The 13995-nt window shown below is 42.8% G+C and overlaps 1 protein-coding gene across 1 annotated transcript; it reads right to left on the reverse strand.

Moving 5' to 3' along the window:
• Window positions 1-63: 63 nt before the first annotated feature.
• Window positions 64-13076, reverse strand: USP1 (ubiquitin specific peptidase 1). The gene is made up of 9 exons (XM_082053192.1): window positions 12909-13076; window positions 12475-12701; window positions 11414-11537; window positions 10951-11058; window positions 10265-10425; window positions 9365-10083; window positions 7673-7843; window positions 6443-6644; window positions 64-1644 (listed from the first exon to the last, which is right to left on the reverse strand). Exons 2-9 carry the CDS (start codon window positions 12642-12644, stop codon window positions 912-914), a joined length of 2388 nt encoding a protein of 795 aa, XP_081909318.1. The 5' UTR covers window positions 12645-12701; window positions 12909-13076; the 3' UTR covers window positions 64-911.
• Window positions 13077-13995: the final 919 nt, after the last annotated feature.

The raw sequence follows: 13995 nt of genomic DNA on the forward strand, positions 1-13995 counted from the left end.
GCATCAAACCACCTTCACTTCCCCCTTTTCCCTCTCCAAACACAAAATTCTGATCTAGTCATCTCAGATGCATATCATAAATTTTTATTTCATATATACATTCTTAACAAAGCATCAAAGCCAAATGCTTTTGTTTTCCCACATTTCAGTGAGCTCCAAGAACAAATTAACTGTTAAGGTCACCACTAAGTTCCAAATCCACCCAAACAGATATGCATGTTAGAGGTCTTTACTCTTAAAAGTACAAAATTGTCTTAATTACACTACACGCTCCTCCTGTTTTGAAGTATTAATCACACCTATTTACACTTTGCCCATTTAACACCTATGCAACAAGATGTAAATTTGACCATTCGAACATTTCTATTAAGTTCCTTCCAGTACACTACACAAGGTTACAAGACCCTTGTGCTTCGAGTTGCACCGAGCAGTATAGAACTGGATAAGGAGAATAAACCACTTTGATTATCCAAAGACTAAATATGAAGTATTACTTCCCAAGTTACAAAAATACACAACTTCTGATGAAATTTGCTAGTTAATATACATTTACTCCAGAATATGAATACAAATAACTTTTATTAAAAAAAAAAAGCTAATAATACAATAAGCATGTCTGAGAGCTGTGTTAAAACCACTACCATGTACTGTAGGCATCATTTAGGAATCATACAAATTGGTATTTCTAAAAGGTCATATCACTATTCTCCAGCATCAAAGTTACTGTGCCAGTTAAATTCTATGTCTTGGTTTGTTAATTCAAGTTGAGCCACTTACACTGAACAAAAGAAGACCAGAAACATTACGATCCAGTAGCTTCAAAAAAACAGCTGTTTCTTCCAGGTAGTTTTGATGCAAATCAGACCAACAAGTGTATGCAAACCCCTAATATTTACAGTCAAAATACAGTATCACTCTACAATTTTCTTATAAAACAGTAGGTAAGGAGTCGATGTAGACGACGATGTCGGAGAAAGAGAATTGAGAAAGTCCTTTTCTTCTGTGACCTTCACTTCAGAATCATCAAAGAGCAACCACTTGCCCTCGTACTCTTTGAGGCTCTGCAGCACGCACAGAGCTTTGGTTTCCAGTCCGCTGGTGGCAGTGCCCGCGGGTTCCTGGCTGGGGTCCGTGCCGGCCTCCGTGCTCGTGGCGCTGCTGCTGGACTCGGCATTTCTGTTCTCGGGAACGATGTTCAGGAACTTCTCGGGGTTGGCTGGTTTGTTGTACAGGTCACAGTCAGACTTGCTCTTCTGCCCCCCGAGAAGTCCGACGGCTTCCATGTTCTTTTTGTTCAGAACTTTACCCGGCTGCGCATTGCCGTTGACTCTAAAAGAGACTTCGCCATCGTCGTACTCTTCAGCAACAGTTCTGGCCTCCTCCTCGTTCAGTGGCTCCGGTTTAACCATTTCGTACATTTGGTCAGTGATGAAATTTCCCTTATCTAGCTCCAGGCTGTTGAGATCTGTAATTTTAACCGAGGCCGTGTAGTGTCCGCTGCTGATGGTGATGCCGCTGTGCATCACCACCGCAAACAAGCCGTAGGTGTCGTTGGTCGGCTTCGTGCTCCATTCGTCTAGCGACAGTTTGAGAGGCGTCAACAAGGGAGTGTTTATCTTGGACAGTCCACCATAGCAATCAAACCTTTGGAAGAAAAATAAAAGTCAGACCTCTCGCCAAAGCAGCGCATGATAAATAATTGCTTTAAGCAGCCTACATATTGCGTCCATGTTCTTTTCCTTCTATTAGAATGTGAGCAGTTGCTCACTTTTCAACTGGCTTTTCATGAGCAGCTGGTCAGTAAAGACATTTTGAGTATTTATAACATTAACTCTTACAGCCTAATGACTACATGTTTTAACTACTTCACGAATTCCTTTTTTTCTGAAGTACCAGCTGAAGTTAAGTTTTAAAGAGTGATGATCCAAGGAGTTATTCTGTTTGTTGAGTTACCACTTGTGCTTCTGTGCACAAATACTTGGCACTTTTTCCCTGACACCATCCTGCTTTCCAGATTAAAAACAAAACCAAACAAAAAAACCTTTAACATCCAAGGCTGAAGTAAGCAGAGTTTGTTTTTCCCAAATCCTTGAAAGAGTCATTTACTAAATAAGGGATACAAATCTATTCTACTTTCGAGTAGCTTTAATGTCAGTCAGAGAAACCAAGTTCTTGCTGTAATAAGTAATATTTCTGAGATCATCCCAGTGCACTGTAGGATACTGCCCCAGTAATGCAATGGTTGTCTGAGTAAGCTACTAACACTTTCTTACTACTCAGGATTCTTCATTAAAGAAACTAAATGACATGGGACAGTTAAACAATTATCTAGCTGATTTACTGTGGAAAAGCATCAAGTATTTCATAAATACTTAGCCATTTGTTCATAGTACACAACTAGAAAAGTTTAAGTGCTTTGATTACAAGAAGGCTCTTTTAAAGAGTTAGAAAAGAAGTGTCAGGACTTTGTGTATTAGCCTCCTTAGATGATTGTTATCTTACACAATTTACATACTGCATCAGCCCAGTTTAATTAAGCCCTGTATTTAATGATATGTTATGATGTCCTAATAGATTCAGTCTTGCTCAGCTGTTGGGGTGTTGTAGGGAAAGATACAGGGGAATATAAACAAACCCAGTAAAACTTGGGTTCCAAAGATCTAACTACTATTATTCAACTTGCATTTTATCGTAAGAAATAACTATCTTTAATCCAAGAAAACTGTGGATAAGGCATAAGAATATAAGCATAAGTACAGTAACAGAATATTACTTTTGTTTTACTGGGTTTAGTTTTGATTCTGCTGCGCTTCTAAATGTTTCACTCACATTCACAGCCATAAACCCTTATAAATACATTTACACACACACATGTCCTCAGGCACTCAAGTCTCCTTAACAAATGACCTCTAGTTTTAGACCTAGGCTTACCATAAACGTTTGAATACACCAACAGAAACACAAAAGAGCAGATATAATCAGAAATAAAGCTGAAATCTTCTGAAAATCCCTATTATTAGTAGCCAGAAATAGAGATATTCAGAAGAGAGTCAAGGAGCAGAGAAACTGCTGATACTCCAGGACAGAAATCCAGTTCCACTCAAGCACACTATGACAATCATATTAATACGCAACATTAAAATAAACAGGCTCTACCTTTCTTCTGAATGAGATCCAGCACCAGAAAGATTTGGAGAGGAGGAAATAAGAGAGGAAATCTTTTCCTATTAGCTTTTTGTTCTTCTGAATGATAAGAATCTGAAGACAGAAAAATTGCATGCCCAGTACAGTGCCTCATGGTCACACACAACAAACCTGCTGCTGCAGCTACAGCCTTTGAGGCCGGAACTGCACCCACTGCACTGAATTAGTACCTCAAGTTATTACAGACTTTGAAAGACTGAAGCTATTTTACTGCAATGCTTTTAACAAAAAAATGTGAAACACTCCAAATAAAGATTTGCAGTGGCATAAGCACTGCCGTCACTAATCAGCAAATGGGACTGTTACAAAGCCTGAAGTGTCTTAAAAAAAATTATATATATATATTTTATATATATACATATATTAAAAATCACTCTTACCCAATACCATTTCACAAGACAAAGCTCTGTTGGCTTTTCTTTCAACAACTGTTAAATTTACATAGTAGAAAAGCTTGATTAGATGTTACCAGTTACACATTTCTTCTTAATAGCTGTCTAGTCTGAGCACACATGGAATAGGATGTTTTTTCCCCACACAGACACTTGCTAAAGAGAATTACTCATCTCCAGGCAAGTCATTTTCACACTGGCTGCTTATTTTAAAAAAACAAGAACAAAACAAAACAACCACAAACCATTTTGCAAGCCAGCATCTAGAAAAGATGAAGCAAATCCCTACAAACTACAAATATTTACATTACCATCCCCCTTCTGCTTCATTTCTCTTCATTCATTTCTAACTTAGTTGCCAGATAACTCAGCAGAGCGTAACTGAGAAGGGGAGAAGCTTTCAAAATTGTTATTGGAGCTACAAGAAGCATGAAGACAGTTTAAAAATCGTAGTTCAAGGCAAGCAAAACAGTCTGTTATTACTTCTAGGGCAAATCCTTGCAGTCTCATCTACAAAGAACAGTATTTTTTTTTTTTACAATAAATATTACAAGTTTGCACAAATCAGTTGGGAGAAGCTCCATCAAAGCTCATTGTTCAGAAATCCCCGTGACTCTGGGCACTATGGAGCGAGCTGGTGCTTTGGTTTTCACCTCAGCTCTTCCCGCTGCATTTCCAGCTGTGCTTTCCTACCCCAAATCAAGCTGTTTAGGAATGACATGGTTCTGTCCAAGATAAAACACCCAAGCCAAAAACTGGGAAACAATCTTCAAAGCTGTTTCAGCTTCATCACTGACTCCAGCTCTGCGTCTGGTTTTTCCACTCTTAATTCCTTAATCGTGGGCTGCGAGCACTTGGCAGAAAATGTGTGACACGATTAGAGGACACAGGAGGAACACAAGAGATGGGCTTTAGTCTGACCCCATCTAGGTCTGAGTATTTTGGAGCAAGGACCTGAAGATCGCCGGGATGGAAGAAGAGGTAAGTGATTCAGGAGCTGGCTGGGTAACCTGCAAATTCTCCCTCACAGGAGCAAAGAAAACAGCAAAGGTAGGAGCAAACTGAAGAGAATATCCAGGTTTCCTGCAGGTGGACATCTCGGGTTGTATTTTTTTGAACAGACTGTCATCCCACCAGGACACCAACTCACACCAAGGGCTACTCAACAACAGCACTGCGGTTTTTTAAAAAGCGCACCGCTTATTCTCTGCCTTATTGCGACAGTCAAATATTGTGTAGAGGAATGAAAAGGAAATTTCTATGTAACGACCCTAGACTTGTATGATGAGATGTCAGCAGACGTTACAGACACAGGCAGTTCCCTTTCTACTTTGTCAGAAACCAAGATACTCCTAAAAACAAATACTAACAACAGGCAGAGCAAGAATTCTAGTTTAACAATCTGAGCAAACTACCTGTAGAAGTATCTTAATATAATCTTAATAGTTACTTTACAAATCTGATTTACACTGACCACGGTTACCAGCATTTGTTTATAGAGACAAATAATCTGTCAACTTATGTTTGGTTTCTGTGTAGTGCCAAAGGCTCCAAAAAAAGCTCCAAAATACATTGGTGACACAAATATGATAAACTAATTACACAGAAGACTTCATGAATTAGACTTTCCTGCTGGAAAGGTGGCTCTGAAGGCCAAAGCCAACACACAGGGAAATGCAAAGCGCAGGGAACTGGGTGGATTAATAAATTAATTAAGGCCAAATTAATTTGTGCCTGAATAACTTCATGCACATTGCAAAGCAGCTCAGTGTTACACCTCAGAATTACCCCCAGCCACCGGCTTATAAACCACAAGCTGCGGCAGAGATGCTGTTGAAAACAGCACAAATTTGTATCTTCTTTTGCTGCGTCCAGTGAAGTTAACGCAGACAGCAAAAGTTATCTTTTAATGAATACCAGAGGTGAAAATACAGGCCAAGTCTGCAAATGTCACTAAAATTCTATAGTCACACTCAAAACACAATTAATGGCATGACCATTTTCTAAAGGATCTGGAGGAGTATTTTACAGTTTTAAGAAGTTTCTCCTTATGAGGCTTTCTGTCATTTTTCACTATTTGAATCTCAGTGGAGAAAGAATTTACTGCAAAACTGTCAAGTGCTTGTTCCATTTGGGGACAGTACTGCTTGCACAGGGTTTTCTTTATCTTTTTTCATACTTCAGAATTTGGGGATTTCCTTTGGGAAGGGAGAGAAAAAAAAAAAAAAAGAGTCTCAAGAATAATCTCTTCCAAAAAAAACCACACCAAAAACCCAAGGGTTTCTACAGTATAACACCAAACTGATTGCTCAGCAGTTGAACGATGACATTGCTGTTACTGTATTGGTAAAGGAATCGATCAATTTTTCTGTAATGTGTGTTAGCTCTTAAAAATGTTTATCTCCTGGTGGTTTTTTTGTTGTTGTTTTGTTTTTTCCAAATGTTAGTACTCCAAAGTACTATGAGCTACAACCACAAAACTCAGATTTGTTCTCATTACTTGTTCGGCTAAAGAACTTAAACCTGCCTCTCAACTCATGCAAGTGATAGCAAAGGTAAAGTTTTAAGAAACATCACTATATCAGGCTGTTGTAAGAATATAGAGAAGACAATTATTGTTAAGAATTCTCCTGAAGGTGTATTTTCCTAGAGGTGATTTCTGCCACTACTTGTGAGAACAGAAAGCCTTTAAGAAATTATGGGCCACATCCCACTGATTTAAGTTAATTTCAGTCTAGAAATCTCCTTTTGCTTTTAGAAAAGTTACAAAACATTTTCATCTCTTCTGGTAAGATTTCCCTTCCAGGAGCACACGGTTTCGTAACATCGTCAATCTGCATACTCACTCTAAGCCACTAGCAGCAAAGCACTTCAAATGAATTGTAATCACTTCAGGCATTTTATCGAATAAAAGGCTGCGCTCTGCTTCTGTGTAATGGTGGCAGTTTTCGCAGAAATATTTATCCTCTCCCACAATCCTTTCCACTGACGCAAACTGTGAAATTGCCCATTTAAGAGTCTTCATTTCCGTTTTTGGCTCTGGAGAAACTATAAAAGAGAATCATTACATTCACAAATATGCTATTATTTACATTTCCAAGGCATCCCACCAGAAAAACAACAAAACAAAACATGTCAGGTTAAGACATGTTCAAATACTATTTTCAACGCTGTCAAGAACACTTGATATGTATGAAAATATATTCAAATCTTTGAATGATTTCAAGAAGTGATGAAGATACCACTGAAGAGACATCATTACTTCAAATCTATGGTTTTCCCAAAGCTCGTCTTCCCATCGCACACGCTAATTCTCTTGCAGTGTCTGGAACCTGGGTGCATATATCCAAGACCAGAATTTCACTCATTAAGGCAAAAAACCTCAAAAATAACCAAAGTTCCCTTTGTTTTTTTTACGTTTTGCCTCTCCTGAAGCGTCGCGCTGCTGCTGACGGGATCAGCTGCACTGTCACACACACGCTCTAATCTGTCGTCCCTCAGCAAAACGGGGAGGGTAAAAATAGTAAAAGCTGCTCCAAATTAACCCCACAGGAACTAAAATCATTATTTGTTTTTAATTCTGAATTTCAACATGTATTGTTGCCATGTTTACTTTGGAAAAATAGCTAAAAACTAAGTACAGATCACTAAAGTTGAGAAAGATACTAGGGGACTGACATTTAAAAATTAAAACCAAACACTATTAAGGTAACAACAGTCTAAAATACCATAAACATATTTTTACAGTAAATTAACAAAAATCTGGTTTGTCAATTATTTTATAAAAAGTGCAGATGTTTCTTAAAAAATGAAGAAAAAGCAGAATTTCTTATCCAAGAAGAAAGGGAAGACCCAAATCAAATAAATTACCTATTTATAAGCAGGAAAATATGTACGTGACTTAAGGATTGTAAGCAGCCTGTGTTACATGTTAAGACCTGAAACAATTTCAATACTGTCTGGATCTGTCCATGTTACCAGTGCTGTGTTTCCCAAGTGTAAAGTTAACCAGGATGAGAGATAGCAGAACAGCCTCTAATTTAACACAAGCATGCACAGGAGCAAGAGTTACTTACTTTCAGAACTCTCTTCAGTTTTAGAAAGTTCATCTTCTTGCACTGGAACACTGATGTCCTGAAAATCTTCTCTCCTTTCCGTGAAGCACTCGCACTCCAAACATCTCGTCCGCAGCACCAACTGGCCCTGGAACAGCTTCTCCACCAGCTCAAAAACGGCCAGTTCTGTACCTAGAGAAAGGAGGAGCCGCATCACTTAGCAAGATGTGTTTTATTCAAATGACACTTCAGAACCTGGCTGTTGTCCTTCCAAAATCAGTGTTACACACATGGCCTTTTAGGGGTTCCAGATAAGGAGGGAGAGAGGGAAAGGAAGAAGGAGGGAGAGAGGGAAAGGAAGAAGGAGGGAGAGAGGGAAAGGAAGAAGGAGGGAGAGAGGGAAAGGAAGAAGGAGGGAGAGAGGGAAAGGAAGAAGGAGGGAGAGAGGGAAAGGAAGAAGGAGGGAGAGAGGGAAAGGAAGAAGGAGGGAGAGAGGGAAAGGAAGAAGGAGGGAGAGAGGGAAAGGAAGAAGGAGGGAGAGAGGGAAAGGAAGAAGGAGGGAGAGAGGGAAAGGAAGAAGGAGGGAGAGAGGGAAAGGAAGAAGGAGGGAGAGAGGGAAAGGAAGAAGGAGGGAGAGAGGGAAAGGAAGAAGGAGGGAGAGAGGGAAAGGAAGAAGGAGGGAGAGAGGGAAAGGAAGAAGGAGGGAGAGAGGGAAAGGAAGAAGGAGGGAGAGAGGGAAAGGAAGAAGGAGGGAGAGAATTAAAAAAAAAAAAGGAAAAAAAGCTGCTTATCACATGTGATTTTCAGAGAATACGGAGCCACTTTCTCTTGGCCCTCAAATTTAAATTTCTGTTTCAATATTAGGTTCTTATTTTATACTTGAAGTGTGACAGTGTCACATTCTGGAAAAATTGTGTTCGTGATTCTCAGTACAGACTGTCAGTCTTCCCAGGGGACATCACACTTGTATTTTTGCCAGGTCTCTATGCTCAGTCCTCGCCTCCAATACTTTGAGTTTGCTGGCCAATTTTAGTCAAATCTGCTGAAGAAACAGGGAACTCAAAAGATTCCACGTTCCTTCAGATTTTATTAAAAGTGGTGGTTGGATCAGAAAGTTTGTTCTACATTACTGCTGAATTCATACCAAAGCCCTTCCCTCAGAGGTTTCTTGTCTCATTGACAAGACCAAAATCCACACCTGTCAGCCAATTAGCTTATGTAATTAACATATGTAATACATCCAGTGTCGTTCCTAGTTGCTGGGAAGGCTGGAACTACGAAGAACTCATGAAAAGGGAGGGAAGGAGAAGAAATTATTTGTGAAGATTTGCAACACAAAGCCATAGCCAATGGGGTTTGATTCTGGTTGCTCTGGACACTAATTTTCTTTTATATCTTAAACCCACTTGCTATTTCTATAAATTACAAAAATCATTGATAAAATAAACCTGGTAATATTCTGACTTTTTTTATATTGTACAACGATTACACAGAAATCCCTCAAAAGTTCTGAGCTAAACAGGTCAAGTTATTAAAAAAAAACCTACCAATGTATAAAAATAAAATTCTCTTTCATAAAAATCTTTTTCAATTCTTGAAATGGTAATTTTGTATTTGCGAGCTCTAGTGGCTGTGCAGGCTTGAAGGCTGACTTCCTATGCACAGGAATTTCTTAATCAGACTAATTTTAAGCCCATACACTTGTTCACCAACCTTCCTTTTTCGGTTCCTTTTCAGCTCCTTTTTCATTATGGCTTTCCAGAGGAGATGCTGGTTCACAATATTCTTCTTTAGTGTTGTGACCATTTTCACACTTCACAGATGACTCTTCGAGCTCACAGTCATCATATTCTTTCCTTGGGTCTCTGGATCCCAAGTTTGTAGTTAGCTTTCCTAGACTATAAAATTTAGACAGAATACTAGGCTGTTTGCATGAGGATTTTAACCAGTTTAGCCTGAGCCGTGACTTCTTCTGCGTCGGCTTCGCACCCTCACTTTCACTGGAACACTTGGCAATGGCATCAGTCTGATTTTCCACCTTTTCTCCCGTCGCTTTCCTCTTCGACCTGGTTTGCCTTTGATTTTCTTCCGCTGCGATTTGCTCTTTTGACACTTTGGATTTTTTCTTTGCGTTGCCACCCTCAGCATCGCTTTTTCTTTTCCCGTTGCCTTTGAGCAGCTTGTCTTCAGCCGTCTCTCCACCATGGCTACTCGGTGCGTTATCCTCATCCTCAGCAGCATTGCCAGTTCCATTGCTCTCGGTATTTTGATCAGCTTTTTCCTCTAGTTTAGCTGCAGGCTCTTCCACGGGCAGTTTGTTCAGTTCTTCCTTCTTCAGGAGCTGACATGTTTCTTGAATGTTGCCCAGGATACACTGCAGAACTTCCTGGGCGTCGTGCTGTAAGTAGCCTTCGTACATAGGGTTGAGCTCTCTAGTGAAAGAGCAAGGCAAATTTATGATATCATGAAGCTAACAATAAACACACTAAACTTTCTACAATGATGCCCCAATTTTCAGACCATCTACCCCCAGCAAGCCTCTAACATTGTGCTGTACAATGGCCTCAAAACTCCAGGTGAAAATTCTGACAATGTTATTAAGCTAATTTGTACCTAAGGGTATTCAGTAGCCTTCGTGGCTGAGTTGCAAGTTCATCTGTGTATTTTTCTGGATTTAAGAGAAAGCTGGCTTGAAGCTGCTCGACTGAAAGAATCAACGAGTGCAAACTGCAGATTAGTTCGTAACTTGCCAGTGGATCTTCTTTACAATTTCCCTGCAATAACAATATAAAAAGAATAAAAATACTTGCAGTTTTGTCTGTAACAGAAACTTTTTCCTCTCCTGCCCTCACTTAGTTTTCTAACAGACATTTGACAGACTTTTGTCTGCTACGGGAAGCAGGTGAGTTTTGGGCAATGTATTGCTCTTTCGCCAGTAGAAAACAAATACAAAAGCCAGGCTAGCCATTATTTTAAAATCCCAAATAATCTTTGCCCACACTCCAATTTCCATCAACTCAAAGTACTGTATCATAATTATCTTAATGTCAGAAGCATGGTGATATATCTTCTCTAATTTCTTCTGTTCAGGTTAAAGACTTGTGCTTACCAGTTTACAGACACTCTGAACACAAGTTCAGAACAACTCAAACGTGTCTTTACCTGAAATGGCACTTTAGGAAACAATACTGCAAAACTCCTTACAAGCAGAAGAAATCGGTTAAATTTTCATGACACTCCTGGCATGCAGCCTCACTCACACAACTACAAGTAAAGGAATGTGTCGGGAAATATTTTACCTTTTCTGCTTTTTGCTCGCTTTCGTCCTTCAAAGATTCTTTCTTCTTTGAAATTATATTATATAAATGTTTTACTCCAGTTTTAAAACCAGGACAAAAATATAATACCTGAAAGCAAGTTTAAAATTAAAATAATTGGTAAAGTAAGAAGCTACTCAACGTACATACCCACACTGATGATCCAAACTGACTTTGCACCTCCCAGGGCTGCTGCACGGCATGCGAAGACGCAGGATTATTCACAGTAGGGAGGTGCCCAAAGTACGTAAAATAAAAAATTACCCAATCAAGGCCACCTACAGTGCACATTTTTCCCGCAGCATCATCTTTTTATCCCCACTGTAATTAGATTCCCTTCGTACTACATCCAGATATCTCTGTAACACCAAAGTACAAATCCCATCCACTTGTGCTTAACCAAAAGAAAAATCATCTTTCCAAGGCCCCCTGAGCACGATGTTACCTGAAGGACGCTGTTCAGGTAACACGTGTTACCCAGATTGTTCAAGCCCACAAAAGGCAGCATGTTGTCTTTCTTCTCACAGCTAACGAGCGAAGGAGGCTGTGCTGCAGGAACCACCTGATCACTATTAAACAGAGAAAACAGGGTGTAAGAGACACTTTTTGAAGATGATTCCTTCTGGCATGGGTGCACATCTCTCTCCTGGCCATCTATATATAGAGCTACTGACTAATGTATACAGATCAAAATAATGTCACAGGGTTTCTGAGAGCGTTTGTATGGCTACTCTGGGCACCCAAACTTTTCTGTGTTCTTTGTTCATTCCTAAGGCAGCACTAAGAAAAATGTGTCTGCCACATATTTTCTATTACTGTCCCATGCTCCAGATTCACATCAGTTCATTTCTGGGAGCAAACCAAAAGGATAAAAAACAGAATAACAAACAAATGAAGGAACCAACATATCTGACACGTTATACGCAGCGATAATCACCACACTGACATAACAAAACTAAATTCTGAAGTCTCCAACACGTTTATAATTGACCATGATTAAGCAATTCTTCTTTTTCCCGCTTAAATTTCCTCACTAGCTACAATGAGATGACAGATTTGTTCAGGGCTTGAAACACCCTAACAAATGACAGTAAGCAGAGCAATCAACTCTTTTACTCACAGCAAACACAACTGTTAAAGACGCATTTTTTTTTCATTAAAACTCATTTTGCAAAAACTTACATTTTAATATAAACACTCTGACATCTAAATAACTACCCCACATCAACTTCAAACAAAGTAACTCCTTCAAGTTATTAAGAAGTCTATACCAGCTAAACATCCATAGTGGACTGAACTTGTTTTCTTAAATTACTGCTAGAAATTAATTACAGTCAATAGTTAGTTCAGTTTGATTAACGTGGCTTAAGGGTTGATTGAACAGAGGTCGGAGCGGGTAATTCTGTGCCAATGTACAACTGCACGGGGGATGGCGCGATGGGGGATGGAGCGTGTTCCCCACCGCCCCACCTCCTGCTCGGGACAAACAGCGAAACTCTCACGTACACCTCGGAGCCTCGGAATTCCGAACTCTTTTGTTCATTCTCCTGGGACTCGGTGAAATCCAGCGCTCTCTTCGCCTCCTTTTTCTGGAAGAGCTTCAGGGAGAGCCGGTTCTTCTTGGAGGGGCTGCCCCTGGCGGGCCCGCTGCCCTCGCTCGGTAACACCCCCGGCATCTTTCCGGGCGGGGAAGGCGGCCGGCCCGGCCGGGAACCTGCGATGGCCGCTCACACCTGCCGCGCACACACACACGAGTCGCCATTTACTCCGAGTGCGGGAAGCAGAGCCCCGGCGTCCCCCGCCCGACAACGGCCTCCCCGCCCGGCCCGCCGGCCCGCACCGCCCGCCCTCACGCTCCCTCCCTCTCTCCCGCCCGCCCGGGAGGCCGCTGTCCCGGCGGGCCCAGCCCGGCCCGGCGCGGCGGAGCCGCCTCTCCTCACCGCTACATGTTGGCGCGGCCCGGGCCGCCGCCGCCGCCGCCCGCCGGTTGCTATGGAGACCGCGGGGCGCCCCGGCGCCGCTCTCGCCACCACGGGAAACTTGGCGCGTTTTCCGCGCCGCCAGGACCCGCGCCCTGAGCGCTCCTCGCGCCCAGGCGCTGGCGGCCGCCCCGCTTAAACGCCGGAGCGGAAACCGCCGCTGGCGCCCGCCAGGAACGCAGGGCCGTGGTGACCGCCGGCGGTCTGTCTCCCGTCAGCTTGCGGCGACAGAGCGACATCTTCTCACGTGCCCTCCGGCAGCGCCGGCGCCACATCTCCCGCCACCGCCGTCAGGCAGTGCGGTGGGCAGCCCGCGGGGTCCTGCCTGAGCGCGCGCGGGCGCTGGTAGCGGCCTGGCTAAAGGGCTCAGGCTCGCGAGGGAGGTGGGGAGGCGGCTGGGCTGAACCATTCCGCCGAGACAACCCCCTCCAGCGGCGGTGGATTGGTCCCGCTCCAGCCCCGCCCCTCCCGGCCTCCGCCAATCACAGCGAGAGGCGCGGGGCCGAGATAACGGATAGGGCGGGGGCCGGGCCCACCGGGTCCTACGGCCGCTCCGGCCCCTCCCGCCGGTCCCGCCGGTCCCGCCCGGCCCAGCCGCCCCGCCCCGCCCCGCCCCGCCCCGCCCTGCCCGGCCCGGCCCCTCCCCGCCCCGCCCCTTTTCCGAGCCGGGGCCGGCGGACAGAAGCGGGCGGCAGGCGGGGCTGGGACGCGCTGCGGTGCGGGAGGTGGAGCCACGCCGTCCTTCAGGCCGCAGCCTGCCCTCGGGCGCCCGTTCTGTAAATAAATAAAATAGCCATATTTCACACTTTCTGCCTTTTTTTTTTTTTTTTTTTCCACTCGTAAACCGCGGGTTACAGCCGTCACTCCCGAGATCTGTGCTAAAACGCTTTACCAGCACAGCTGTGAGGAATGTAATAAATCATGGGTTTCGGTGAGACTGCAAAAAATCCTGATACGGGATCAAGACACTCAAAATACGGTATTTGGGAAAACATTAATACCCTAGATCATCCTGCTCTTCGGGCTGGCCCAGAGAAGGTTTGGAGAC

This window comes from Streptopelia decaocto, assembly GCF_964273445.1.
Source record: "Streptopelia decaocto genome assembly, chromosome: 5".
NCBI classification, from domain to species: Eukaryota; Metazoa; Chordata; class Aves; order Columbiformes; family Columbidae; genus Streptopelia; species Streptopelia decaocto.

Excerpts from the sequence above, each read along its gene's own strand:
- USP1 (XM_082053192.1), bottom strand. The coding sequence starts at position 12,644 with ATGCCGGGGGTGTTACCGAGCGAGGGCAGCGGGCCCGCCAGGGGCAGC. Across the intron at positions 11,538-12,474 it reads GAATTCCGAGGCTCCGAGGT|TGATCAGGTGGTTCCTGCAG; the intron begins GTACGTGAGAGT and ends TCTGTTTAATAG. Across the intron at positions 10,426-10,950 it reads GCGAGCAAAAAGCAGAAAAG|GGAAATTGTAAAGAAGATCC; the intron begins GTAAAATATTTC and ends TTGTTATTGCAG.